Source organism: Aspergillus thermomutatus, assembly GCF_002237265.1.
Source record: "Aspergillus thermomutatus strain HMR AF 39 chromosome Unknown NODE_223, whole genome shotgun sequence".
NCBI lineage: Eukaryota > Fungi > Ascomycota > Eurotiomycetes > Eurotiales > Aspergillaceae > Aspergillus > Aspergillus thermomutatus.
Window position 1 is genome coordinate 16,064 of NW_020798273.1, and position 25,225 is coordinate 41,288.

The following is a 25,225-nucleotide window of genomic DNA, read 5'->3' on the forward strand; positions in this document are numbered from 1 at the left end:
TACGGACAAACACCAAGTCTTCCAGTCACGACCTTCTGCGCTCAGTACTGCCATCTGATTTTGGGCAAATTGAGCTTGGACGAACTCTTCTTAAGCTTCTGGAGTTCCAATATGTGGTCCCTTCTGCGTTCGATAACAGCCTCTGCAGGCGCCTACAAGCTACAGTTGCCGGCGGAGGGATACAGACCGAGCTCTCCTCGTTTCTCTCTCTTTTGAGTGAATTATTCATTGTCTATCTGGAAGGTCAGTATCAATTATCATACATATATCCTTGATGTCGCGTGATATAAACCCAACCCAACAAATTGAACCAGGACAGAGGGTTCCACACTCAAAGGGAGATTGTGGGTTGAAATGAAGAAAGAGATAACAGTCATGAAGAGAAAGTGAATCGAGATCGCTCAATTGCAAGGCCTCATTTTGGATGGGGGAATCTTAGGAAATCAGAAGGGAATGCACGGAGATATCAAGATCGTGAAAGGGTTGATGTACAACAGTCAGAACAACACAAGTCCAGTCAATCAAAGCAGCATCATTGGTTTTGAATAAGATGAAATAAAAAGGCAAGAAAAAGAAAATGTGGAAGGAATGTAATCACAGAGACGCGATTTGCTTCAGAGAAAGATCTAATAGATGGTGAATTGAACATAACCCACACCGCGGGGCTGTGTTAGCCCTGCTGTGCAGTTGGAGGAACATGCTGCATCTCGATATCCGCCTGAGCTTCAACATCTCGAGGCCGGTCTTTTCGTTTCAAAGCGCTCAAGCGCTGATCACCCTCTTGATAAGGCCTTTTGAACTGCAAATATGTCGGAGGGCGGGGCCGCGCTAGCACAGCAATCCAATTTCGGAAAACGTTCCCTTGAGTAAAAGGACGATGTCGGTCTGCTTTGGCGAACTTGTGCGAGTTCAGGTATTCCCTCGTCGTCTCGCCTCGCCCTACCAAAAAGAGGTGATATGCCCATAAAGAGGCCGGGTAAGGCGCTGCCAGTGCTCCATATATAACCATGGCCCAAGGGACTCTCCACTTGTCAATTGCGGAACCGAAAGAAACGCCTTCGCGAGCACGATACACCAGAATGTGTGCAAGGCTGGCTCCAAGCAAGAATAGGGCAAGGAGTGTCGCAGAACTAACGAAAGCAAAGAAGTACCGATAGTTACGGCGACCAACGCAGTTGTTCAGCCAAACGCAGTGATGATCTAGAGTTTCAACGCAATTGTCACATACGCGGCAATGGTAACAGCGCGGTGGTCGCCAGATGTTGCAAGTCTTGCAGTATTTCACCGGAACGTCCATTGCCGCAACATCAGATGTTGCCAGCTTCACCATCACCCAGTCATTGGTCGGCGGTCCGATCATCAATGGGTCGCCTGAGGGCTCTGGCGGTGGCATTGGATGAAGATTTCGAGGAATGATCCCAGGATCGACGACTGAGGCGTGTGTGAATGAGGAAAAGCATAGGTAAAAAAGATAGGCAAACAATATCGGGATCGCAGGTGAGATATGATGCCAGAGCCAAGGAGCCGAATACGCGAAAAACAAAGCGGAAGGCAGAACCACAAAGATGCCAGTTGCAATGTTGATGGGCTTGTCTCTAGAATTCTGGAACCGACCGCCACCGAAGAACAGGGTGTTACCGGTGAAGTACTCATAATTCTTGCCCGGGTTAGCTCTACTTGTTGTGTGATGTTGCTTCTGGATGGATCCAGGAGATGAGTCTGCAGATGACAGTCGCTCATGAGCCCGACTATCGCGGCGATCTGGTGCAGGATTTCTGTTTTGTAGAGACAGAAACGAGAGGGGGGATCGTTGGGGAGGATCGTTGTTTTCGATGCTATGATTCACTCCCAGGTTGAGGTGTTGCGGCGCAATTTTATACACTCTGTCCCGATCGTTCAAGAGTTTTGCACTCTCGCCCAAGCTTCTCGCCGTCGTATTGCCGATGGGACTGGCGTTCGATGTGTTTCGATCTGGAATTATGGGATCCGTGAACTCGGTACCTCGCGATGGAGGAGCCTCCTCCTGTGGAATGGAACTCTGAGGAAAAGTGCTATTCGAGACCAGGCTTCGCCTATTTTGGTCGATCTGGTCATTCCAATCCTCGGACGACGTTGCCGTTTCTTTGGTGACCGGCCGACCTCGATGCGCTTGAAGCCTCTGAGAGGACATTGGTCGAAAAAAGCCTTGCGCAGTGAGTGAAGGAATATGACTGCGACTCAATCTGCTAGCAGAGCTTCCTGGTCTACTTATCACCTGGCTGTGTGCGGTGATTGAACTTCTCGCGGGTGGGGGCCCTCGTCTAGTAACAGGTTGCTGCGACTGAGGCGGACGCGACGAAATTCCGGTATTTGCTTGGGATTGCTCTCCATCTTCTGATGCCATGTCTGTTATTCGAGACGAGATGCCCCCAACGGAAGGGGGGCGTGGAATACCGAGGACATGTTGTGCGGTCGATCCTTGAGCCGCATCGCTCGTCTCCGACGCAGGCGACATGGCTGTCCTCGAGTTGATAAGAATCTCTGCCTAATAGGAATGACGATTGATCATGGTGCAGCTTGTAGCGAAGGATGCGAAAAAAAAGTTCTCGGGACTGCTGTGGATGAAAAAAAGAGTCTATGGTAGCCCAGCCGCAAGAATAAATGACAGAGGACGCTAATCGGAGTTTAGAGGAGGGTAAGGAGCGACAAGGAGATTATTTCTGCGTTATCTTTCGCAACAGGGATACTGGATCGTAAAGGAATGTAAGCAACCTATAATATAGCGGTGTAGTTAGCTTCATGTGTGCTTTGTGAAGTCTCAACACTGCAAGCCCCTGGGAGCAGAGCAGAGCAGAGCATATGTCATGGTCCCCCTATCGGAGATGAAATCATTCGGTTGGTCCTCACAGACCTTGAGTATAGTTGCGAAATAGTAAGCGGATGCAAGAAAAAGGAGACAGATCTTTGTCACATCACGGCTGGAAGAAGAAACAGTCCAAAGGCGAGGGAGTTAGCAAGCACCCTGGAACCCTTTCCGACTTGACGAGGCGTTGGCACCCTTGCGCGAGGCGACTCATTGAACGATACGACGGGGACATTTTGACTTCGCAGGCGGCGAGTCACAGCCCAGCAATATGCATGACTAAGCGTCGGGAGCGGATGGGCCAACGGGATGTCACCTGATGATGCGCCGGCAACATCATCGTTTGACACTTCGATCTTCCCACTTTCTCTCAAAGACCCCTCAGTCCTCGCAGACAACCAGTCTTCAGACCTACAAAACATCACCATGTCTTCAATTGCTGCCATGGCTTCCCGCCGGGCTTTCGCCCGGCAGTCCCTTTTCCGCGCTGCCCCGCGACGAAACTACAGCTCCAAGCTTGAGGAGGCCAACCTCGACAAGGCTCCCAAGCGCGACCCCGAGCTCTACGTATGGATCTCTGCTGAGCTCGGCTCGAATTGATTGGATTCGTCTCTAACGGTTGTTGTAGGTCCTGCTCGGTGTGATGTCCGGAGCTTTCCTGATTGCTGGATGGTGAATAATCCTCCCTATCGCCCACATTCGACACAAAAGCGACTGCAGAACCCGATTGTCGCCCATCGCACGCTGGATTGATGCGGACGCCGCTTACCAATCATTGTCAATAGGTACTTCGGTAGAAAGCCCACCTCGGTCACCTCCGAGAGCAACGTTCGCATTGGCGAGAGCGCCATGCCTTGGGAGCGCGAGGACGACGGCAAGGTCTACAAGTACCAGTACCACCCTCACGGTGACAAGAGCCAGCCTCTCAGAAACGCTCCCAGCGCTCTGAACACTGTCATTGTCCCCAATGTCACTCTGCCCCAGGTAACAATGACCCCTCCCCTTTCGTCTTCATAGCGGAACTCATGCCAGGTATTACATTCGCATAGATTGCTGACATCCCACTTTTTTCCGTCATAGGACCTCCACGAGCGCTTCAACAAGTACGGTAAGGAGGAGTGGGACTACTAGACGGGCATACAGCAGAGGATCGAAAGCTGAAGACAAGCATCGGATGTGTTCCGATGTTGATTGCTGTACACTAAAAGCGACTATGGAGACTAGAGTTTGGGGAGCAGATTCATGCCAGAGCTTTGTGCATAGTATGTTGTGATGGAAATCAACTCGTGGATTGTTTGTTCTTTTTTCATGCTATCTTTGCAGCAATCTTAGGTAGTAACCTACAGCGGGTATGGTTCGCATGAAGGATTTGTGAAAATCACGTAGAATCGCACATTTCATTCGGTCAAGAAGAATATTGTTCAACAGAAGACATATTGAAATCGACTTTGCCAAGCCTCGAATGTTCAGAAAAGAGGACCAAAGTAGATTCAAAGCAACCCTTCAAAGCCACTCATTACGCTCCATGATGACGTTCAATTGCGCTAATTCTGAGTTGCCTCATTTGCCTCGCTAGCCGGTTTGGGCTCAGGGGAGCTGGGTTCCTCGACTGAGCTCTCACCCACAGCCACCGAAGCTGGGCTGTCTTCTGGAGCCCGCTGTTCTTGGTTCTTGACAGTCTCGGGATTTTGTCCCTCCACATCTGGGTGTGGTGGTGCAATCTGACCGTCTACCATCTCTACTTCATGGCCATGCTCCAGGCGAGTCCGAGTTTCGTGCCGGGTTTCAAAAGAAACCTTGCCTTCCTTGGCAAGAGATGCGACGAGCGCCTCATCAAGAACGTTGCCGTGCTGATCACGGTACTCCACTCGCGCCATTGTTCCGCGAGGCTGTTTGGCCTCGGGAGTCACACTTGCCTCTTGAGCCTCCTTGTGAACCTCCTGCTGATGCTGCTGGGGCGGTGCCACTGGCGGTTCCTGGACGGGCAAATCTTGGACAGGCAATTCTGGAACTGGGGTTACCTGTGCGGAGGGCGTTGAGGATACAATAGGGTTCGCATTGACAAATTGAGTAACATATTGACCAAGCTAATGCCTTGTCGTCAGCCGTCGGGCGTTCATTCATCTAGTATCCTCGTCGCGGAGGCTGCCATTCTGGAACACTTACGTCAGTGTAAAATGTGTTGCAATCAAAATCCCAAGTGCTGAGAAGTTTCACCTTCTTGCAAGCATCTTGGGTCCAAGGATTGCCATAAACCAATGGGGAGTAAAGAGTGAAGGCGAAGATGCTGAGAGCCAGAAAGATTGCGACCATTCCTTTGCCAATGATAGGCTTCGATGACAAACCGAAGGCCTTGAAGCGATTGGCGATAAAATCGAACTCCTGGCACAGCGCAATGAGGGCGAAGTAAAGGGCGGGGAAGTAATGGTGGAGGAAGAGCTGTCGAGCCATGAGATAGAAGGGGAAGTAGTGGAAAGCCCAGCCGAGCACGCTCGTACCGACTTCATAATCAAATCGCTTGAAGTTAACGTTGCGATAATCACCACAACTGCGTTGCCATCGGATAACGGCGATGCCCTTGAAGACAATATAAATGGCAATGGCGGCCGTCGACGACCACCAGATGAAGGGGTTGCCGAGGAGGTAAATCTGACGGTGATCACGACCCCAGAAGTTGATGCCCCTGAGCAGTGTTGGCCACGATGGTGGGCGAGAATCCCAGGCATGGGACTCGGTCAGGCCAGCATTCGTAGTCCACATGACTTTCTGGAGCTCCCAGAACTTTCCAAAGAATCCCGGGTTTCGGTAATTGACTTTTTCCGCATCCCCAGGTAGCATCGGATGGTTGTTTGACTCGATGTACCAAAGACTGTTCGGCAGAGTGCCTCCTCTAGCGCAAGTCACTTCCTGCTGGTCGAACCCCCACTCAGGAAGCTTCACCTTGTGAGAGAACAAAACGCAGCCAGTCATGACATGGACAAGTCGGAATTTAGTTTCGATGGTTCTTAACCTTTTCTTCGCTTCCTCGCCGTCGGACTTCGACTTAACAATCTCAACACGGAAGAGATCATTTGCGTCTCCTGGGAACCCCTCATACCCATACGCAGATACTTCAAACTGCCAGTCGACATCGGTCACAGGGGGTCGCTCATCGTGCGAGTGAAGTCTTCTGTGTGTTATCGCATGATAGAGTTTTAACACCGCACCATCTTCGATGTACTCGGCGGTGATATTGTCCCAAGCGTAAGGGCCCTCCACTTGTCCATAGGGACCAAGGGGCTGGGTCTGATTCTCAAGGATGAAGACATTGTTCTCATCTTTGTGAGGATAGAGAGTGATCTGCTGCTGTTTGCTTCCCGTGGGGTACATATGGGCATGAGAGTGGAGGTAGCCACCCTGTGTGTTCAGGTGACGAATGCTCACACGCGAGCCGAAAACAACATCTGCAGGAACGTCTTGCATTCCCTTGGAGTTTAATGTGGCCTGGAATTCTGACGACATGAACCCATCTCCATCTCCCGGGTTGACCAAGCATAGGAAATGAATTGCAAACATTCCACAGTAAAAGCCAAGGGGAATGATGATGAGACAGAAGACCCGGGCAAAGAAGTGTTTGAGCCATAAGCGCTGGAGCAATTAGCTTTGACATAGAATGAAGAAGCTCTAATTAAAGACGAAGACATACCGGTGTGACATTCTGAGAGTCGCCCAAAAGCACCCACAGCTGCAGGATAGTGAGAGAACCAACCCACGCGACTGTGAAAAGTCCGACCCATTTAACGCTCAATGTGGCGCCCAGGCATAGACCCGTTGCTGCCAACCAGAACCACCAGGGTCCACGGAAGGCATGAGAAGGGCCAAGCTCCTGCTGGTTTGTAAAACTAGTAAACGCCAGCGCCGTGAGCGCTGTGAAGAAGACCAACGGCGAGTCCAATAGAATTAGACGGGATTGAGTGATTAGACCATTTTCTGCAGGTGGTCAGCGTACATATTCTGGTCAAGTATATATACAGCGATATCATCTTACCAAAAATTACGACTCCAGCTCCAAGGACAGCAGTGGCAGTTTGGCAACCGCTCGCTTTCAGGGTCAGGAACATCAAAGGAACCGTAAGTACACCCAATACGGCTGGGAGCAAGCGCATAGCAACATATGGGACTCCGGGTTCAAGATAATCCTTGCCAATGTCTTTGAAGTCAAAATTACCATCGAACCCAGCCAGCCAGCCAGCAAGTGTGATGAGAAGTTTGGCGAGAGGAGGGTGTACATCCATGAAAAATTTGCCCTTGATATATTTGCTCGCAAAGCCGCCAAAACTGTTCACCAAAAATTAGCGTCATGGCGCACCGATAACATGTGCAATCGAAAAGAAATATGGAGACGCACTGGACTTCATCGAAGACAACGCTCGAAGGTTGATAAATACGGAAGAGACGAACAGCCAGAGCAACAAGGGTGACCAAGACGAGCGCCTTATAGTCTGAAGTGGGAAGTTTGAATATATTGTTATCCTTGACACCCTCCGATCCATAACTTGATACATCTGCTGGCGCTTTCTTGCGATTCTTCGGTCTCGGAGAGCGACTTGGAGAGCGGCCTTTTCTGGGCAGAGGCCTGACCTGTAAGGTCTCTTTCGATTTTTGCGACATGTCTGATTGGTGCTCCTGTACTTGGAGCGAAAAGTAGATAGATCAAATGACAAGCAAAGAAATTATGTCGTCAGACAGCGAAATGATCAGGCACGAGTTGTAGAATGCTCCGACTCAGAGGGGAGCTCTTAGACTACCCCACGCCGAAGAATGAAACCAAACTGAATGGGAGGATGGGTTATAAACGAGAGTAATGAATCGAAATGCGATTCGCCATGACAAAATCAAAAGGAGAAAAGAACAGGAGAAAGGCTACTATCGATGGAGTAGCAAAAGCAGGACAACACGTGTGGAACAATCAGGAGGTCGATGAAAGCGTCAGCCCAGTTTAGGCCAGATCGTCAGCGGAGGCGGACAAGAGCTAAGTAAGGGTACCTAGGTAGGAACTACTGAGAAAGGGCGGAGTTCTGGTGGCAGGGTACTTCGTAGGCGAATCAATCCAATAAAGATGAATTGACTTTAGTTCGAAACGTCTCTCCTGTCAAGATATGATCATTATCGAGATGATACTTCTGGCCGCTCTTCAAGGTATTCGAACTCCATTCTTAGGATCTGCCAAGTACCTGCAGACGCAATAGATGAGGAGTAGTCCTCTGTAGGTACCTACCTCATAAAGTTCGTGATCAAAATTACTAGTTGTAATTTTCTGCTCGCATTAGAAGGTTCCGCCAATCATAGTAGCTGCCAATGCGCGGCGCGCGTTTATCAGATAGCCGCCAACAAGCGCGATAACGTTCCCTCCCCATGAAGTCAGTCCCAGGGCAAAAAGTAGGTACGCCAGCAAAGTCGAGGACAGCAACCACGCCGTCCTGACATTTTCCATCGTCTCTCTGAGTCTGGCGTTGAACATGGCTTCTAATGGAAATACTCCAACTCTTCCAGATGAGGTGAACAAACCTCCAGAGGGCGTGGTACTGCCACCTAAAGACATTCGAGGTTGGTCTCCCAAAGGGTTTCTGCTATAGATATATGCTGACCTTCCATTTAGCTATTGTGGAGAAGACTGCAGGCTATGTCGTTCGGAATGGATTTGTTTTCGAAGGTGCGCCATCGCTATACGTCGATTTCTTCGATCTCATGTTTGTAAGCTAACCGTACTCTTTCCAGAGCGTGTGCGCGAAAAAGAGCGAAACAACCCCAAATTTTCCTTTCTGAACTCCGAAGATCCTTATGCGAGCTTCTACCAGTGGCGGTTGAACGAGATCAAAGAAGGAAGGGGGACCGCGGTAGCAGCAGGTCGACCAGGCGAGCCAACAACAGCTCCAGAACCAGAAAAGCCCAAGGGTCCCGCAGAGCCCCCAGAATTTCACTTTTCGGCTCGGATGCCTATAATCAACGCGCAGGATCTGGAGGTTGTTAAACTTACAGCGCTCTATGTTGCCAAGAGGGGCAAGTCTTTCATGACCGCTCTGTCGCAGCGCGAAGCGAGAAACTTCCAGTTCGATTTTCTGCGCCCGCAGCACAGTCTCTATCAATTTTTCACTCGACTGGTCGATCAATATACCATTCTGTTGAGAGCAGAAGGAATCGACGGGTTAACATCAGAGAAGAACAGACTCGCCGAGCTGGAACACAATGTGAAGAACAAATTTCACATCTTGGAGCGGGCTAAACAGCGTGCTGAGTGGGTGAAGTACCAAGAGCAACAGAAGCAGAAGAAAGAAGAGGAGGAGGAACAAGAACGAATCGCTTATGCGCAAATCGACTGGCATGATTTCGTGGTGGTAGAAACTGTTCTCTTCACTGAAGCGGACGATCAGGCCGACCTACCCCCACCTACATCTCTCAACGATCTACAATCCGCCTCCCTGGAACAAAAAGCTATGATGTCGCTAAACCCGATGCGGATTGAAGAAGCAATGCCAACAGACCAGGAAGCCCAAACTTACTACAACGCTTATCCTCCACCACAACCCGAACCAGTGGCACAACCTATTCCTCCATCCGTTTCACCATATCCCCCGCAAGCGCCGATACCGCAACCCTACCCTATGGCTTCTGCCGCCGCGCAGGAAGAAGAGCAACGGATCCGTGAGCGGATGGAGGCCCGAGAACAGGCTGCCGCAGCACAAGCAGCCGCCAAAGCTCCTCCTGGACAGCAACCGATGCGCATCCGCTCCGACTACGTACCGCGCGCACAAGCGCGCCGTCTCAATCCTTCCGGCGCCACTGCACTCTGTCCCAACTGTCACCAGCAGATCCCTGTGGCCGAACTCGACCAGCACATGCGTATAGAACTGCTGGATCCCCGGTGGAAGGAGCAGCGCGCCAAGGCCGAGTCGCGGAGTGCCACCACCAATCTGTCGACCGCCGATGTGGTCAATAACCTGAAACGGCTAGCGAGCCAGCGAAGCGACGTATTCGATTCATCACTCACCGCAGCCATCGATCCTGAGGAGGAAGCAAGGAAGAAGAGAATGGCCTACGAGAACGCCCCTGGTGCAGGCCCCACACCACCGATGGTTGGTCCTGCAGGGGGGCCGCCCAACCCGCAGAGTCTGAATATCGAGGAGCAGATTCGACAAATTCACGAACGTTACAAGCAGGGTTAAAGCATCAGGAATAGCTGGGGGAAGTTCAAATTGTTTCGAGGCGTTTCTCATTCAGGAGTACTTGTGCTTAGACGCTCTTCTGCAAAAAGGCGCACGTTCACTTTTCCTGTAAAGTATTACTTCTTCTTGCTCCCTTGGTTACCATCACAATGCAAGGGTTGGCCAGTTATTTTATCCCTTCATTTAATGACTATTTTGGGATGTTTGACTCTGCGATGAGTAGAATTCTCTCAAATCCTTTCTTCATGAACCCCCTGTATTTGATTATTCTACTCCAAGTAGGAACGTGCAAGGCCTGGTATAGCGTTGAGCGGTCATCATCACCACAATACTGATGGGCATGCGGGCTTGGATTGTAGCCAATTTTAAGCCGGAGGACGATTCAGTAAGAATTCCCGAATAGTTCATCATTATCTGCAGCAATCTATCGTATATGTGCAAGTAGATGTCATGTACCGGACACAAAATCATGCTGTGCACCATTCACTCCATATATTAAAGCCTGAAGTTCCTTCCGCCGAAAATTAATGGAAACAAACGAGGGGTAAAAGGGGCCGAAGAATAGGTATGAGAAAGCCAAATAAGAAACAAAACACGCTGGACAGAACGGGATGATGCTCAAATCCGCTCGATGCTCCATCCGAAGGAAGCCATGCCCTGAACCATCCCACAACGAAAGGGGTAGAAACAAGTGCAAAGAAGAAACAAGAAGGAAGCATATTATGTGTACAAACGTTGGGGCAGCAGCTCCATATTGATTAATAATACACGTAGCCTGCTGCGCGGCCGAGTCATTGACGGGCAGCTGTGCAAGAAGGGCAATTAACATGTAAGTTAAAGAAGAGCGGCAGTAAGAAGGGACTCGAAAATAAAGGACAGTTATATCGTAGTATGCGCAAGCGGAAGAACGCTGAGGCGAAAGTTTTCAGCTTCGATCATCATCATGGTCGTCATCATTCTTTGTGGCCCGAGTCACAAGGGACTCCTCAACGTAAGTGATAGTCTTGAGCTCGTCACCAGTCGCAGATAGTGTCACTTGACTCACAACCTGTTCAGGGTACTCATCTCTCACCCTCTCCGAAGCATGAGACTTGGGGCTGTCATAAAATGACCTTGCAACGCCTGATGCAGATGTATACCCACTTACGGATGCATTGTCGTAATCGGAGTCGGAAACTTCGTTTCCAGCGTCACGATCGTGAGTTCCGCACGACTCAAGAGTGACATTGAGCCGATCTTGCTCATCATTGCATGTTGTGTTCCCCAGGTTACGTCTTGATTGGGACGGACCAGGGGTTTCAAAGCCATTGGCCCGAGCAAACGTAGGGACGACCCCTCCACCGATGCGGGACCAAAACATGCGCTCTCTCAAGCGAACTGTTTCTTCCCAAGCATCTTTTTCTTCTTCTGCATCACCAACACGGACATGCCCATCCAAGATGAGACGCAGGTAGCCAGTAAATTCACAGGAAGAGCGCACCTTCTCTAGACAAAGAACACACAAAGGATAGCGCTGTGCCGTATCACTGTCTGACGTCCTAAAGCGATGAGTTCTCTCATTGGCAGATCCAGGTCTACGATCTCCACAGAGTGAACAAGGGAATTCGAATTTCTTTGCTGCAGGCGGCATTGGTTCAACCACGAGGCTTCCTTCACAGATGCTGCTCAATACTGCACGTCGCGTCAGCCACGAAATTCCCGGCGCAGCATCTAGCCGAAGTGTAGGCTCAATGTCCTCCATGAGCACGCGTTTGTAGAAGCGCGTTTCTTTGAGAGGGATATGGGAGATGGTAGGCTGGGGAGACGACATGCTTCCATTGGGCGAATGAGTGGACTTGGCGGGGGATGAAGATGCCGAACCAAACCCAGCGCTACTGAAGTTGGCTAAGCTCATGACATTTAAGCCAGCGTAAGAACCACTGGCAGCCCTGCTTGGGGGCTTCGAAGCTCTCGATAGACTGAACAGCTCTCGGAAATCTTCAAAGGCCTGGATATCCGTCCGACATACTGACTTGAACAGATGAGGGAAACTGGTAGAGGGGCCTGGAGCGACTTCTTCGAAGTGTGGGGACGGCTCGGGAAGACCACCAGTCTCAAAACTCCTCGCAGGTATACCTGGTAGTTGTTGATGCCCACCTGGCGACGATGGCGCTGTGGAAATGGCGGTGCGAATTTCAACATCGTCCTTGGCTAGATTCATTCCTTGCATCACAGACTTAAGTTCGGCTAGCTGCTCTTGATGTGATGCAAGGAGTGATTCTGTGTCCTTCACCTGAGCGCGTAATTGATCATTCTTCTTTTCGACCGCCTCACGCTCCAGCTTCGCAGCAGCGACCATCTGTTCCGGTCATGTTAGATATTGAGTCGTATATCGTCTTGTTGAAAGATGGCATAAACTTACCTTGTTCGCCTCCTCAAAAAGTGCCGCAGTCAGAGTCTCCAGTTCCTGTTCAATGGTTTTTTTACCCTTCTCGACAATAGCGCGCTGAGCCTTCTCCTCAGCCAGAGCGGCCTTCAGCTGGGATATCTCACGATCCGCATCAGCCTTCTTGATAAGAACCGCCTGCTCAATGTCGTGTCGATACTTCTCGTTTTCCGACTCCAAGGACTTGATTCGATTCTGGGCCTGTTCCAATTCCTGGCGGGTGGCAACTAGATTGTCGTCGAGTGTAGTTTGATTATTGATCGCCTGTATCAATTTCACACTCAAAGCAGCAACCTCACTGCTCAAATCCGGATGATGGGATGGCGTGGAGGATGTGTCGGATGCGTCGGAGTTATTCGCGAGTCTCGGGTCTCTCAAAGTACTGAAACCACTATCAGGAAAATTCCCAGCACTATTCGAGCGAACTGCAAGAGAAGGCTTCTCGGTCGCAATCGCTGCGAGATCGTTTGTGGACTTGGTCTTTGTCACCGTTCTATCGGGAGAGAGTGTCCTATGGCCGGAGGAGAGGGATCGCTTGTGATTGCTGGGACGGGGAATCATATTGGAAGGTGAAAGGAAGCTATGCCGTAAATGATAGGTTTGGAATGCAATTAAACTGCTCACGAAGTCAGTAATGTCATCAATCACCATCATCAATGCTACGGGAAACAATGGCTACATACTCAGCCATGGCGGACTGGAAACAGCGGCAACGAATTCAGAGAACAGGAGAGGCGCGGTGACCCAGTCCAGGTGTCACGACCATGAATACAGGTGATACACCTCGCCCATCCAGAATTCCCACAAGTGAACAGTTGTTCAAATAAGGTCGAGACCGATGCGCAGACTATGCAGTGGCTAGCGATCGCAGATATGGGGCATCAAGAGATCAAACTGATGTCGACGAAGGAATTGTGAGAAGAGGTCGGATGTAACGGAGACGATGGATAGAATGAGAGTATATAGAGGCAACAGAATTACAATGAAGGGAGGGTGATATATTGAAAGCAGCAAATAATTAGTTGAAGGGAGTGGTAGTCGGAGTAACCCCTCTTTTCTGAGGAGAAGAAGCGGTTGGGACTTAGGAGGCGTTTGAAGGAGCAGGAGATAAGGTACGTAGGTAACGGACTTGACTTGGCCTTGTCCTTCAGGCCTATTATTGACAGGACTGGCTGAGACTGGCCTGAGCAAACGGATCGACTCGCTGAGTCATCCACCTCAAGCCGATCTTGATCCACCTACGTCGTTCGACTCTGATTCTCCGTCAAGAGATTGATTCTTTTAACACTCAGTCCCTTCCATGGCTGGCGCTTAACGGCATCATTCGCTAAATTGCTATTTTTGTACCTACTTTGCAATACTTGTGGATTCCCGAGATGAGAATTGGTCTTCTTTTGTACCGTAACAGTGTTTTTCCAGCCTCGTCTATACATGAGAGACCTGAGTACCTTCCTCGACTCGTTAATATCATTAGGAACAATCGTTATGCGTGTCTGGTTAAAGCTTCATTTTCTAGATTAAATATCTTCTGAGCAATGTCTACCTACCCATCAGAATGAATTACCATCACATCTGATGAGGCCTCATGAGGTGTTAAATTGGCAACTGATGACGACACTACACATCACGCCCACAGAGGGGTGGATCGCTAAGTTCTAACCCGCTATCGACGTCTGAGACATGCCAGATATCCTCGAAATTCCATTGTAGTCCAAGATAGGTAGTTTCAATTATGTCGATCTTAGGCAACGAAGTAGTTACCTGTATAGCTGCTCAACCAGGCGAGCAGAACAGGCCATGCTGAATGCAAGACAGCGGTATACCTAGGTACACAGGGTGACCTTCTTTATATATTGAGTCTGGGATACATGAATGGCCCTGCAAATCACGAACCATTACTTCATTAGATAAGGTACGGATCCTAAGTGGGAATGTCGATGCCTCATGGCGCCCCACCCCCATTATGGCGGCCTCAGGCGACGAAGTGGGGTTCAAAACTTCAGTATGAACGGTCAGAATAGGTACATTTGGAGATTCCAGCACCGAAATTACCTTAGCCTCAGCCACCTGAATTTCTTCTCAAAAAGAGGGGATTCTTTTTGCACCACAAAAGATCCCTCGATATTAACCCTTTGCCTCGCGAAAATAAATCACCATGGCTGACGCGGAGCTGGAAGAGGTTGGTACAGCGGCCTTGAGACGTCTCCGAAACGTCCTCAAACTGCCCTGGTATTGTGATCCGGTATCTAACATATTTTACAGATCAGACGGGCCCGTCTCGCACAGCTCCAGCAACAACAAGGTGGCTCTCGAGGAGCTGGTGGAGAGAGTCAGGATGAACAAAGAAGGTAGGCGTCGCCAGTTGACCACTTCTCCAGCCCATGTAGCCTTCTTTGTTTCAGTTGCCAAATGCACACATGATTGCTAACTCTTTCCCCTGCAGACAAGCTGAAGGTATGCAATGATGACCTCGCGAGACACCGGACTCTTTGTCCAGCCTATACTCAACTGACTCGCCAGCCGAACGTCGCTCCGCCATCCTGAACCAAATCCTTGAGCCCGAAGCTGCCGATCGACTAGGACGAATCCGTCTCGTTAAAGAATCGCGCGCCATCGATGTTGAGAACAGGCTCATCATGCTTGCCCAGACAGGACAAATCCGCCAGAAGGTCACCGAAGAACAACTCAAAGAATTACTGAACGCCATTGCGGAAAATCAGCGGAAGGACGAGGAGGAACATAAGATCGTCATCTCTCGGCGTAAAGGCGGCTGGGACGACGATGATGACTTGCTGGATTTATGAGCACATCTCCTGGAAAAGAGAACAAGATTCCACGGCGAAAATGTGCTTTTGCATGATAGCGGCCTCTTGCAGATAAAGCCTATTTTGATACCTCTACATCCTCTGGTTATGGGGAAAAAATTCAAGGCGTTACAACTGGTACAGGCTAATCCGTGATTCGACACTTGGCTCATGTTTCTCTAAATGCTTCTTGATGCAAGCTAACACGGCAATAGCATGCAAGCTATGTATTCTACAACTTGGAACAATTTCCTGTTTTTCCAGTCATCGACCCCGGCTTGAACTAAGCATGTCAGTCGCTGATGAGTGGTGTTAATTTATGATTTCATGTTTTACCAAGATGAATACCCGACTGTGAGATTATTGGACAAATGATCCAGTCGACGGAGACATCCCCGGCAGAGCGAACTGTCCCTGGCTTTAGCTCTTTGTGCAGTCAATGTTGACTCCAGTCGCCTGATGTAGGTTGTGGCCTTGAAAACAAATGCCCCCACCATCTCAGGGCTATCTCTCTGCCTTTCTTCTTGAATTCTTCGATAATACGGAAGTCAGAATTTGTGGAAACTCCTGGAGGACGAGCTCTGTTGATCAGTCACGATTTTCCTTCCAGCCTCTCCTTCTCCCGCTTTTGCTGTTGCCGCATCAATTTCCGGATTTCTCGTAGATCCGGAGGCCTTTCAATTCCCAGCTCTTGCCGGAGTTCGTCAACATCCTTTTCCAAGATCTCCTCCCAGTATACATTGATCAGTTCTTTACTGGCAAGCCCACTGCGAACCGCCCATGGTAGATGTAGCGAGAAGAATCGCTCCCGCTCTGCGGGCTTCAACCGCACGAAGGCAAAAATGCTCAGCCCCGTCATGGGAATGAGTGTATTCAGAAACTCGAACGCCTTGAGTGCCAATTCTCCCTCGACAAAAATAGGGAGTCCAGTCACCGCGTGGTAGAAGTCGTGACACTCCCGATACCGTTGCATGACATATGCGCATTCCTCGTCATCAATATACTTGACACTATTGCGCGTGTCGGGAGAGACGCCTTCGCGATCAAGCCATGTAGCATAGGTACGCCCCACTGAGTTTTCGGGCAAGCCGCGGAGGTAAGGCAGATTCAGAGTTTCGGAGGTGATGCGGGGACGGTCACGAAGGATACGTCGGCCCGTGGGATCAGATAGCATTGCATCTCGGAGTCTATATATAAAGTAGGGAGTTGCAGTGGCTTCGCCCAAAGCCGCAATGAGATCTGAACGAGGACGCTGTATTAGCTTGGCCTGTCATCATAGCGAAATCATTGGTTATTAATTCCCATATGGCGAGCAAAACCGCTTACCCGCTCTTCGAGGGTTCATGAGCGACCCTACTGCAGAACCAACGGCCAGGGCACCTCGTTCAAGAAAAGTTAAAGGAACATGACCGGGATACTTGGGCGGAGGCCGGTTCAAGGCGGAGAAGGACCGAACGAGATAGCTTGCAGTTGCTGACTCTGCTTGAGTCATTCCTCGAGCAGCAAGTCCTGCTCCGCGCCTCCCGAGGAGAGACATATTGTGAGTTGAAGAGGGTCCGATGTCGTTGTGGACATGACACTGTTTTAAGTTGAAACCAAAGATGGTCTGATGCTCCGGGAACTTCTGATGTTGCGGAAGAGCTCCGGCTGGCACAATTGGTGGCCGTGGGACGCCGTAGCCCCGATAAGCATCCGATAAGAGATTATCGGCACTGAATTTATCTTGCGGCTTTATGCCTTTATTATGCGAGGTTTGATCATTTGTTCTTGTTAGTCTACGAGTCCAGATGGCCATGATGAGAGTTTATGATGCGCGGGTCACCTTATGATATGAATCTTGTGCCCGGATATCTGGCTATGTATTAAAAGCCATCATCGACAGGACAGAATTGCAGCAAATCCAAGCCAGTCCCGATCTATCCCTCCTCTTCGACGGTATTGAACCTAGTTAAGTCCTAGAGGGCGTCTGGTTCAACCTGAAAAGATGATGCCAGACTGGTGGCCTGGAGAAACGCATGACCGTTTCACGGAATGGGCTATCTCTCAAGGAGTCATTGTGAATGGAGTTGCTCCTGCGCGCTTTCCAGGCCGTGGTTTAGGAATGATATCCACACGATCTATTGAAGTATGTCATGATCAGATAGTGACTTGACAACTATACTCACAGTCTATGAAGAAAGGCGAAGTCATTCTCACGGTGCCACTGAAAGCAATGTTGACAACGAGACGCATTCCCATTTCTTTCAAGCGAAGATTCCCAAAGGACATTTCCGTCCATGCGCTTCTCGCTGCCTTCCTGACTCTCGGGGACAAAGAGGATCTCCAGAAGTATGAGCTCTGGAGACAAACTTGGCCAACCCGTCAGGACTTCGAAGACAGCATGCCCCTTTTATGGCCACAGTCTCTACGAGGACCCAATCCGTACTATGATGACGCCGCTAGTCAAATGAATCTGCTTCCGCCATCGATATCCGGCGCATGGAACACCTTTCGGAAGCGCAAAAATGAGCACGAGTATGAGACATCTCACCAGAACCTCCTTGCTCAGCAGGAACAGAGATTGCACAAAGCCTGGAGTAGCGTCGTCTCCGTTTTCCCAGAAGTAGAACGGGAGACTTATTCATACAACTGGCTCATTGTCAACACAAGAAGTTTCTACTACTTGATGCCTGGTCAAAAGCCGCCAGAAGATCGGAATGACGCCATGGCATTGTTGCCTTTCGCCGATTATTTCAATCACTCGGATGTGGAGGTATGTCTTGTCATTTCTAACCCGCTTCACATATAGTTCTCATACTTTCGGGTATTTACCTTATCTCCTGTTCTGATCATGGAAACCTTTGTCAATTTTTACAGGATGACGTAAAGTTTGACGGCCAAAAATATGTCTTCAGGGCGACCAGGCACTATGGTACTAATCCGTCTCGGCTCAGCGAACTCTGCTAACAGTGTACAGACTCAGGAGAGGAAATCTATATGAGCTATGGGCCTCATCCAAATGATTTCCTACTTGTTGAATGTGAGATAAATCAACTCCTTTCATCGTGTGCATGTCACATCTGACCTGAATCAGATGGGTTCTACCTCGACCAGAATGCTTCTGAAGCGATATACCTTGATGATATCATTTTTCGAGACCTCAGTGCGTCCCTTCAGGAAGAGCTGTATTTGCAGCAATATTACGGGTACGTTGAACCCCAAGTAATCTGGAATGTCTTAGATTTCATTCTCTAGCTTGGTGCCGTGTTTTGCAGATATCAAATGCTTATGATTGAAAATTTCCAGCAATTATGAGGTTACCGCCACAGGTGCTTGCTATCGAACCGAGATTGCTGCTTGTCTGAAATACATGACAAGAAGAGATTGGCGGAACTATGCCCTTGGTTATTCGACAAAGGGTTGCGACGCCCAGAAATCTAATGTGATCATCCGAGAATGGATTCGCGCATACGCAAAGGAAGCAGACACGACAATCGCCGCTCTGGAAGCTCTTGGTTCCAGAGAAATGGATCAGAAGTGCAACGGGAAAGTAAGCACGCTGCTCAGGCGTTGGACGCAGATCAAAGCTCTCTGCAACAAAGGTTTGGAAGCGGTTTCCTGCTGAGGAAGCGAGGTGCTGCCAGTGGCGGCTCACCTCCAGCGCGAAGAAGAACTAGATTTCTAAATCTAGTGCTAAGAGCTGTTCATAATTTAGAGCCATCCAAAACGTCGATCGGGATAGCTCCGGACGCTCTTTGCTTCACCATTTGTTGTTTGGCAAGCACCAGATGCTTGATCATATAGTTCACCGCGCACTTAATGCCAAGCTCCTCGCCCCTGCGCACAATATAGCCGTTTATATACTCGATTTCTGTGGTTTTTCCAGATCGCACATCAGCCAGCATGGAGCTTGTGTTCTTGGCAGTCTGGTTCGCGAGCTTCGTGACCATCGATCGAAGGCGCTCTGGTGCAAAGCGGTTCTCGATACCAGGAATACCTTGCAATTCAGGCAAGGCGCAAATAACACTCGAGATCTCGATGAGGAGCATTCGCATCACGCGGGTGAAGCTATAGTTGTAGAGAATCTCGCCATTCTCACAGTCCATCAGAGCTGTAAGGGGATTTATGATAGCATTCAATGCCAGTTTTTCCAGTTGATATAGTAGAAGGGACGAAGGAGTTTCGGCGACAGCCACGAGCGGTGGCGTGAGGGTCAAAGTGCGTGTCAAGTACTTCGTGCTCGGTGCCCAATTCATATCCTTTTCATCCCCTAATGGCAAGGTATCACGGGGCAAGACAGGACTGATTATAGTTGTTCCGATACCTGTGTGAGTAACATGGAAGGCATCCCTTTTCCGTGCCAAGCCATGCGAAATGATGCCACACATGTAATGTGGACGTTGATGCGGGTCAGGAAAAACCTTCTCGTTGATCTCCTCGATGGTGCCCATGCCATTCTGGAGAAGAAGTACAGTGGAGTCAGGAGTTAAGCGGTGACTGACTGACTCCAGGGCTCTCGCGGTCATGGGTGCCTTGACCGCAACTATCAAGCATTCGATACGTTCATCATCCTCCACCGTCTGGGAAAGAGACTCTTCCACGCCAGCTTCCAAATTTTCTTCAGTGACGCTATCGCCATTTGTATTGGGCTCACCATTCTGGTTCCAATACGGTAGCGAATACCAAGTCTGGTCACTCAATACGTTGACATCAAAGCCCGTCTTGATATCATCCAGGCCGTTTGTATTGACCGCTAAGCACTTTTTCTTTGCTAACCAAGCCCCATAAAGATTCCTACTATGTAGCAAGAGGGTAATTGGAGGTGGAGATGGCCGACTTGCGAGCGAATGCGCGACAAACGTCCCTACATTCCCAAGTCCCAGGATGTGTATCCGGCCCGAGAGCTTGCGCCTCCCGCTCTCACGGGATGCTTCATCAGCATCATGCATCCATGTCGACAAAGATCGACGAACTGGCGCTTTTCGAAAGCAGAGCCGTGTAAAGTTCTCTACTTCGCAAACGCCAGTCCGCAAAAGCGGACGGCGCCCGAACATGTACAGCGACACTTTGACGAATGGGAGAAGCCCCTGCAAGCGAGTTCGGTTGCTGTCTTTCAGAAGGAAGAGGGGAAAATCAAGGCCGTTTCACCTGTTGCTCATTCTTCTCACGGTGACGATGAGTGGTAACGCATCTCAGTTTTAATAGCTGGAGAGGGATTTCTGAGCTAAAGCGACAGCAAAAGCATGAAGATAACGATGACGGTCAACAAACTGTCGAGAATGAGGCAATCGGTTTGTCACCGCCAGGTTCACCGCCTTTAGATAAAAAATCGCCGTTATCCATAGAAATTACCCAAAAAATGCTAATCTTGCATTTGCAACTGTTTCTCACAAGATGGAGGCCGTCGACCTATTACCGCTGCTTGAGCAATTAGATGATAATATTGACGATCTGGAAGAGGCTCTCAGGCCAATTCTGGAGAGCCCGGTCTCCGAGACATCAACAAAACTCCCGGTTCTAGACAAGGCGAAATTTCACGTCTTGGTTACCTACGCTTTGGAATCCCTCATCTTTTGTACGGTTCACTGGTTCTGTTCCTACCTTTTCAAGCTTGCTAATGGGGCGATAGCTTATCTGCGTCTTCATGGCGTCGATGCGAAGGAACATCCTGTCTTCCGAGAGCTTACTCGCGTCAAGCAGTACTTCGGGAAAATTCAGGCGCTAGAGGCTGAGCCCGAGCAGCGGACCATGACTCTCGACAAAGAGGCAGCTGGTCGCTTCATCAAACATGGCCTTGTATGTCATCTCTTGGTCTTTCTTCTGTGTTTATTCTACGTTGACCCTTGGGCGTGTACTAACTTCGTGTAGGCCGGGAATGATAAACTAGATATGCAGCGCAAAGAACAAGAAGCGAAACAAAAGGCGCGCGCTCAACTAAAAGCAGCATTACTAGCTAAGAAAGCCGCGGCATCTGAGACATCTTCCAAGAATCGTACGAGTGATTCCGACTCGGAGTCGGAACCTGATAACGAGGAGTCGGACAGCGAGGAGGCTATGATTGTAGGGTTAGGGCAGACGACAAAGCCCTCGGAAACAACACAACTCGAAAATTCTCAAGAGGGAAAGAAGAAGAAAGACAAAAGCAAGCATGAGACTTCCAAGACCGCCAGGAAAAGAAAGAAGCGAAGCAAGGAGGAGCGGCAAGAACGAAAGGAAGAAAGACGGCAGAAGAAAATGAAAATCCGAAAGGCAGGAAAGGCAAAGTGAGAAGAGGTGGAACAACGACTACGATCCCAACATGACTGCTCTCATCTTGGTCGGCCGGCCCGACATCAGTGCCCATATTGGATCTCAGCAGTTGCATCATTAGCAAAGCTTATGCTGTCAGTCACCTCAAGTTGCCCTGCTAATCAGTCTCGTCGCCTCGTCGTTGACAGTGCTGGCCTTGAGAGGTGCTTTGTATGTCCATGCCGCGAGCTTGCGTTTCCACTGAGTTCCAACATACCTGCTAAGGACTAGCAATGCTATCCAAAGGGCATAAGCGCTCTAGCTCTTTTACCGAAAAGGTCCAACAGGCAGAATTGCATGAGCTATGCCATGAGTCAGAATTAGATACTACTTATCCGAATAAACCATTCTACACATTTGTAGTATCACACCTTTGCTTACAAGACGTAATTTACCTTACAGCCGATACGGCACGTGATACCCACTTTGGCGTAGTAATCTTACATAAGCCAGGGGCACAGCCAATCAGCGATTGGAAATCTGGCAGCTGCATCGGCGTTTGTTCTCTTTCTCCGCCGACGCATATTCGAGGTTCTTCTTTTTCGTCGCCTCCGTCAACAACATATAAGAACCAACAACTCATCGACCTTCCTACCGCTGAATCGACTTTCATCAAACTACACCTATCCTTTCGCCTTTTCACACACAAACCCACAATCAAGATGCCTCGTCAACGCCGTGGTGCCGCCCCTGCGCCTACCGCTGCCCGCAGCGCTCCCACCAGACCTACCGTCGCTCCCGCAAGACCGGCTGCTGCCCCCACTGCTCAGCAGCACCAGCCTCACTCGACTGCGGCTCACCCTCCTGCTGCAGCCCAGCAAGCCCCTCCTCCTATGGCCCCTGTCCAGCAGAGCTCTGGCCCCGGACTCTTCGGCCAGATGGCTTCGACCGCGGCGTAAGTTGCCCGAACATCCCTGAGATCCTCGGCTATCATTCATTCTGGTGGCAACGTCCCGTCGGGACGTATTGGGAACATCTATCGCCAGTTTCTGCGCAGAGGAATTATTTTCTGGCATGGAAAGACGTTGACTAACCGGCCTCTTTTTTCTAGTGGTGTCGCAGTTGGTTCCTCTATCGGACACGCCATCGGCGGCCTGTTCAGCGGTGGTTCCTCCAGCAGTGCCCCTGCTGAGGCTCAACAGGCTCCTCCCGCTCAGGCTCAGCCTATGGACAACGGACTATGGCAGAGCAGCGCCACCAACAGCTCTTGGGAGACCCCTGCTTGCGAAACCGACGTTCGCAACTTCCGCAAGTGCCTGGATGAGAACCAGGGCAACATGACCATTTGCGGATGGTACCTCGACCAGCTGGTATGTTGAGATGCTCTTGTTGGCTGTGTGTATTGACGGCTGCTAACAACTTGATACAGAAAGCCTGCCAGGCTGCTGCTAAGCAGTACTAAACGACTGCGCTTGTTCTTGCATGCTTTTTCATTTTCTTTGGATGAAATTACATCAACTTTGGGTGTAACTATGGCCTTGGCGCGAGCCTGGCTCGCTCTGGAATGGGTGTCGACGGATTTATTTGGCATAGCGGCGTAATAACTTTACTCTACTGTATACCATTCTCCTGAGGGAGCCACATCTGTTTCATACAACCTTCTTATCTGCGTCTATTCGACTCACAGGTCCCAAGACGCAGAAGGAAGCCAGAAAAAAGTTAAAAACCCAAAAAACCAATGAAGCAATGAAATTCCACTCTTCTAACGGATACCTTTTTTCACTATCAATCCAGCTGGGTAGCATGACAGTGCAATGCACAAAGGGTTCTGGAAGCGAAGGCATGATTATACTGATACAGAACCGTGGGTATAATGGAAAGTGAGAGTCCTGGACGAGGGCAGACATCCATCTGGTGGCTCAACAGATTTCAAAACGATCAGAAGCAAGAGAAAAGTAGACCTATACGTAGTGCGCTTGTTGGATACAGGATGGACAATGTCGAAAGTCGATGACTGACCGTAACGCGATATACAGCGCCCAAATCGTTGCCATTTATTGCCCATCTGTATCTCTCTGAGGCTCGAAATTCAGCTAGAGACAAGTAAGCCGATCTGTCAATCCTAGTCTCGTATTTCAATGCCTGGCGACTTACCTGATTCCCATTGTAAAGTTGACTGTCATTCTGCTCTTCGCGTTGATCTCTCAATGTCCGAATCCTAGGGCCTCTGGAGGCAGCAGGCTGTGGACTCCGCGCTCCATTTCCGGAAGACGAACTAGGGGTTGGAGCCGACCCGGAAGAGTTCGAAGAAGTCGGATTATAGCCGATGAAAGATCCCACTAGGCCCGTCGCAGTTCCAACTGCAGAGGAGAGCAAGCCGTAAGCAGAATATGCAGCTCGGACGGGCAAGCTAGACCCTGAGGAGTTATATGCCTCTATATACGAGTTGATGGGGATCATCACAAGGTTCGCCGTGGATCCTAGTCCAAGATCTTCAAGCATACGTTCTTCGTCGGCGATAGTAAGCGTTCGGTTGGGCAACGGTGTCAAGATATGCTTAAGATTATATGGGCGTTTTTCATCTTGTAGTAGACCGTCAAGCCACGGGCGTACATCCCCGCGGATAGTCTGTGATGGCGCAAAGCTGTTTCGCACTGAGCTTCCGTCAAACAGCCGGACTTGTAGACGATATTGCTTGGGAGGTGATGGTTGGCGCGGTGTCGAAGCTTCGTTTGAAGGACCGACACCTGATCCAGCGTCAGTGGCGGAAGGCGATAATGTATCCTTCCTAGGCTCGACAACACTTTGCTTCTGGATATTAGCGACGTATCGCCGAGCTTGTTGCTCTCTTTTCGACTGTTGGTGTTTCTGCGTAGCCTGAGGAGTACCATGAGAACCAGCTGCCTTTGTAGGTGCCTCTTGGGTTTGTTCAGGGCTTGGATCATGCTCTTGCTGGTGACTCTTCGGTTGTTGTGTCCCGGAAGCTTCTGGTTGACCCTTATCTGATCCTGAGAGCGCAGACGTAGGTGTGGTAGGGTTAGCTGTCGCTGTTGGTGCAGGAGCAGGCGCAGTAGCAGGCGCAGTAGCAGACGAGGACGCTGCAGAGGGACTCGAAGTATTTTGAGGGACATATTGCGTCGTAGATTGACTGTCATCAAGAGCAGCCCTTAGCCGACTGCGAAAGCCGTCCTTGGATATTTCAGGCACGAGGTATTCTCGCAACATGCCATTCCTGCAACCCATTCAGATCAGTGAAATTGTTCGCAACTAACGCACGGGTAGAGGTCACTCGTACTTGATCACAACAACTGCGGGAAACCGAACAATTGGACAGAAAGAAGTTAAGAATCCAGCTTCATCGCTGCCCTTCGTGAGTCGTAGCAAAACGGATCTCGTCTCGAGTAACTGTGCAAATTGCTAGGTAGATGACATTTCGGTAAGGAACCATACAACAGCGATCGCCATCATCGAGGGATTTACCTCGTCATCCTTAAAGTATTCATCCTCCCATACACAACTAGCCTCTTCGTCATCTACATTCATCCCAGTCGATCAGCATGCGACTCCAAGCAATAGTAGCACCATTTGTATTGTAGATGCGATCATAGCGGCCGTGCGGGGATGACAGACAAACCTCGAACGAAGCAGACCACAGCTTTCGCCTCGGTGACAGCAAGGGAGATTCCTGCCTGAAGACCTCCTGGGTAGAACATAACGGCTCTGAATTTCCTGCGAACTGAGTATG

The 25,225-nt window shown here is 49.8% G+C and overlaps 12 protein-coding genes across 12 annotated transcripts; 6 read left to right on the forward strand and 6 right to left on the reverse strand.

The window, feature by feature from the left end:
* Window positions 1-670: 670 nt before the first annotated feature.
* On the reverse strand, window positions 671-2,494 carry erf2 (palmitoyltransferase ERF2; the record flags this gene model as incomplete). Its single annotated transcript, XM_026756228.1, has 1 exon — window positions 671-2,494. One exon carries the CDS (start codon window positions 2,492-2,494, stop codon window positions 671-673), a length of 1,824 nt encoding a protein of 607 aa, XP_026611498.1.
* Window positions 2,495-3,268: 774 nt separating this feature from the next.
* Window positions 3,269-3,973, forward strand: CDV56_102940 (uncharacterized protein; the record flags this gene model as incomplete). The annotated part of the gene is made up of 4 exons (XM_026756559.1): window positions 3,269-3,409; window positions 3,471-3,514; window positions 3,628-3,826; window positions 3,923-3,973. 4 exons carry the CDS (start codon window positions 3,269-3,271, stop codon window positions 3,971-3,973), a joined length of 435 nt encoding a protein of 144 aa, XP_026611499.1.
* Window positions 3,974-4,386: 413 nt separating this feature from the next.
* pmt1 (protein mannosyltransferase 1) lies at window positions 4,387-7,492 on the reverse strand (the record flags this gene model as incomplete). Its single annotated transcript, XM_026756681.1, has 5 exons — window positions 4,387-4,929; window positions 5,009-6,469; window positions 6,528-6,811; window positions 6,870-7,159; window positions 7,230-7,492. 5 exons carry the CDS (start codon window positions 7,490-7,492, stop codon window positions 4,387-4,389), a joined length of 2,841 nt encoding a protein of 946 aa, XP_026611500.1.
* Window positions 7,493-8,340: 848 nt separating this feature from the next.
* On the forward strand, window positions 8,341-10,044 carry CDV56_103493 (putative pre-mRNA splicing factor; the record flags this gene model as incomplete). The annotated part of the gene is made up of 3 exons (XM_026757112.1): window positions 8,341-8,428; window positions 8,481-8,534; window positions 8,600-10,044. 3 exons carry the CDS (start codon window positions 8,341-8,343, stop codon window positions 10,042-10,044), a joined length of 1,587 nt encoding a protein of 528 aa, XP_026611501.1.
* A 925-nt stretch (window positions 10,045-10,969) lies between these two features.
* CDV56_103768 (guanine nucleotide exchange factor SEC2) lies at window positions 10,970-13,030 on the reverse strand (the record flags this gene model as incomplete). Its single annotated transcript, XM_026757387.1, has 2 exons — window positions 10,970-12,382; window positions 12,446-13,030. 2 exons carry the CDS (start codon window positions 13,028-13,030, stop codon window positions 10,970-10,972), a joined length of 1,998 nt encoding a protein of 665 aa, XP_026611502.1.
* Window positions 13,031-14,624: 1,594 nt separating this feature from the next.
* CDV56_104137 (DNA-binding protein) lies at window positions 14,625-15,273 on the forward strand (the record flags this gene model as incomplete). Its single annotated transcript, XM_026757756.1, has 4 exons — window positions 14,625-14,648; window positions 14,732-14,817; window positions 14,913-14,923; window positions 14,990-15,273. The coding sequence occupies 4 exons, from the start codon at window positions 14,625-14,627 to the stop codon at window positions 15,271-15,273; spliced, it is 405 nt and encodes a 134-aa protein (XP_026611503.1).
* A 592-nt stretch (window positions 15,274-15,865) lies between these two features.
* Window positions 15,866-16,810, reverse strand: coq4 (ubiquinone biosynthesis protein COQ4; the record flags this gene model as incomplete). Its single annotated transcript, XM_026757876.1, has 2 exons — window positions 15,866-16,512; window positions 16,600-16,810. 2 exons carry the CDS (start codon window positions 16,808-16,810, stop codon window positions 15,866-15,868), a joined length of 858 nt encoding a protein of 285 aa, XP_026611504.1.
* Window positions 16,811-17,485: 675 nt separating this feature from the next.
* Window positions 17,486-18,929, forward strand: CDV56_104428 (uncharacterized protein; the record flags this gene model as incomplete). Its single annotated transcript, XM_026758047.1, has 5 exons — window positions 17,486-18,025; window positions 18,223-18,292; window positions 18,347-18,458; window positions 18,559-18,802; window positions 18,855-18,929. The coding sequence occupies 5 exons, from the start codon at window positions 17,486-17,488 to the stop codon at window positions 18,927-18,929; spliced, it is 1,041 nt and encodes a 346-aa protein (XP_026611505.1).
* Window positions 18,930-18,956: 27 nt separating this feature from the next.
* CDV56_104561 (ketopantoate reductase family protein) lies at window positions 18,957-20,201 on the reverse strand (the record flags this gene model as incomplete). Its single annotated transcript, XM_026758180.1, has 1 exon — window positions 18,957-20,201. One exon carries the CDS (start codon window positions 20,199-20,201, stop codon window positions 18,957-18,959), a length of 1,245 nt encoding a protein of 414 aa, XP_026611506.1.
* A 445-nt stretch (window positions 20,202-20,646) lies between these two features.
* Window positions 20,647-21,519, forward strand: CDV56_104697 (Sas10/Utp3/C1D family protein; the record flags this gene model as incomplete). The annotated part of the gene is made up of 3 exons (XM_026758316.1): window positions 20,647-20,827; window positions 20,882-21,048; window positions 21,121-21,519. The coding sequence occupies 3 exons, from the start codon at window positions 20,647-20,649 to the stop codon at window positions 21,517-21,519; spliced, it is 747 nt and encodes a 248-aa protein (XP_026611507.1).
* Window positions 21,520-22,202: 683 nt separating this feature from the next.
* CDV56_104832 (coiled-coil-helix-coiled-coil-helix domain-containing protein) lies at window positions 22,203-22,942 on the forward strand (the record flags this gene model as incomplete). The annotated part of the gene is made up of 3 exons (XM_026758451.1): window positions 22,203-22,435; window positions 22,592-22,850; window positions 22,910-22,942. 3 exons carry the CDS (start codon window positions 22,203-22,205, stop codon window positions 22,940-22,942), a joined length of 525 nt encoding a protein of 174 aa, XP_026611508.1.
* A 592-nt stretch (window positions 22,943-23,534) lies between these two features.
* CDV56_104950 (UBX domain protein) lies at window positions 23,535-25,193 on the reverse strand (the record flags this gene model as incomplete). The annotated part of the gene is made up of 5 exons (XM_026758569.1): window positions 23,535-23,573; window positions 23,635-24,712; window positions 24,776-24,846; window positions 24,931-25,013; window positions 25,115-25,193. 5 exons carry the CDS (start codon window positions 25,191-25,193, stop codon window positions 23,535-23,537), a joined length of 1,350 nt encoding a protein of 449 aa, XP_026611509.1.
* Window positions 25,194-25,225: the final 32 nt, after the last annotated feature.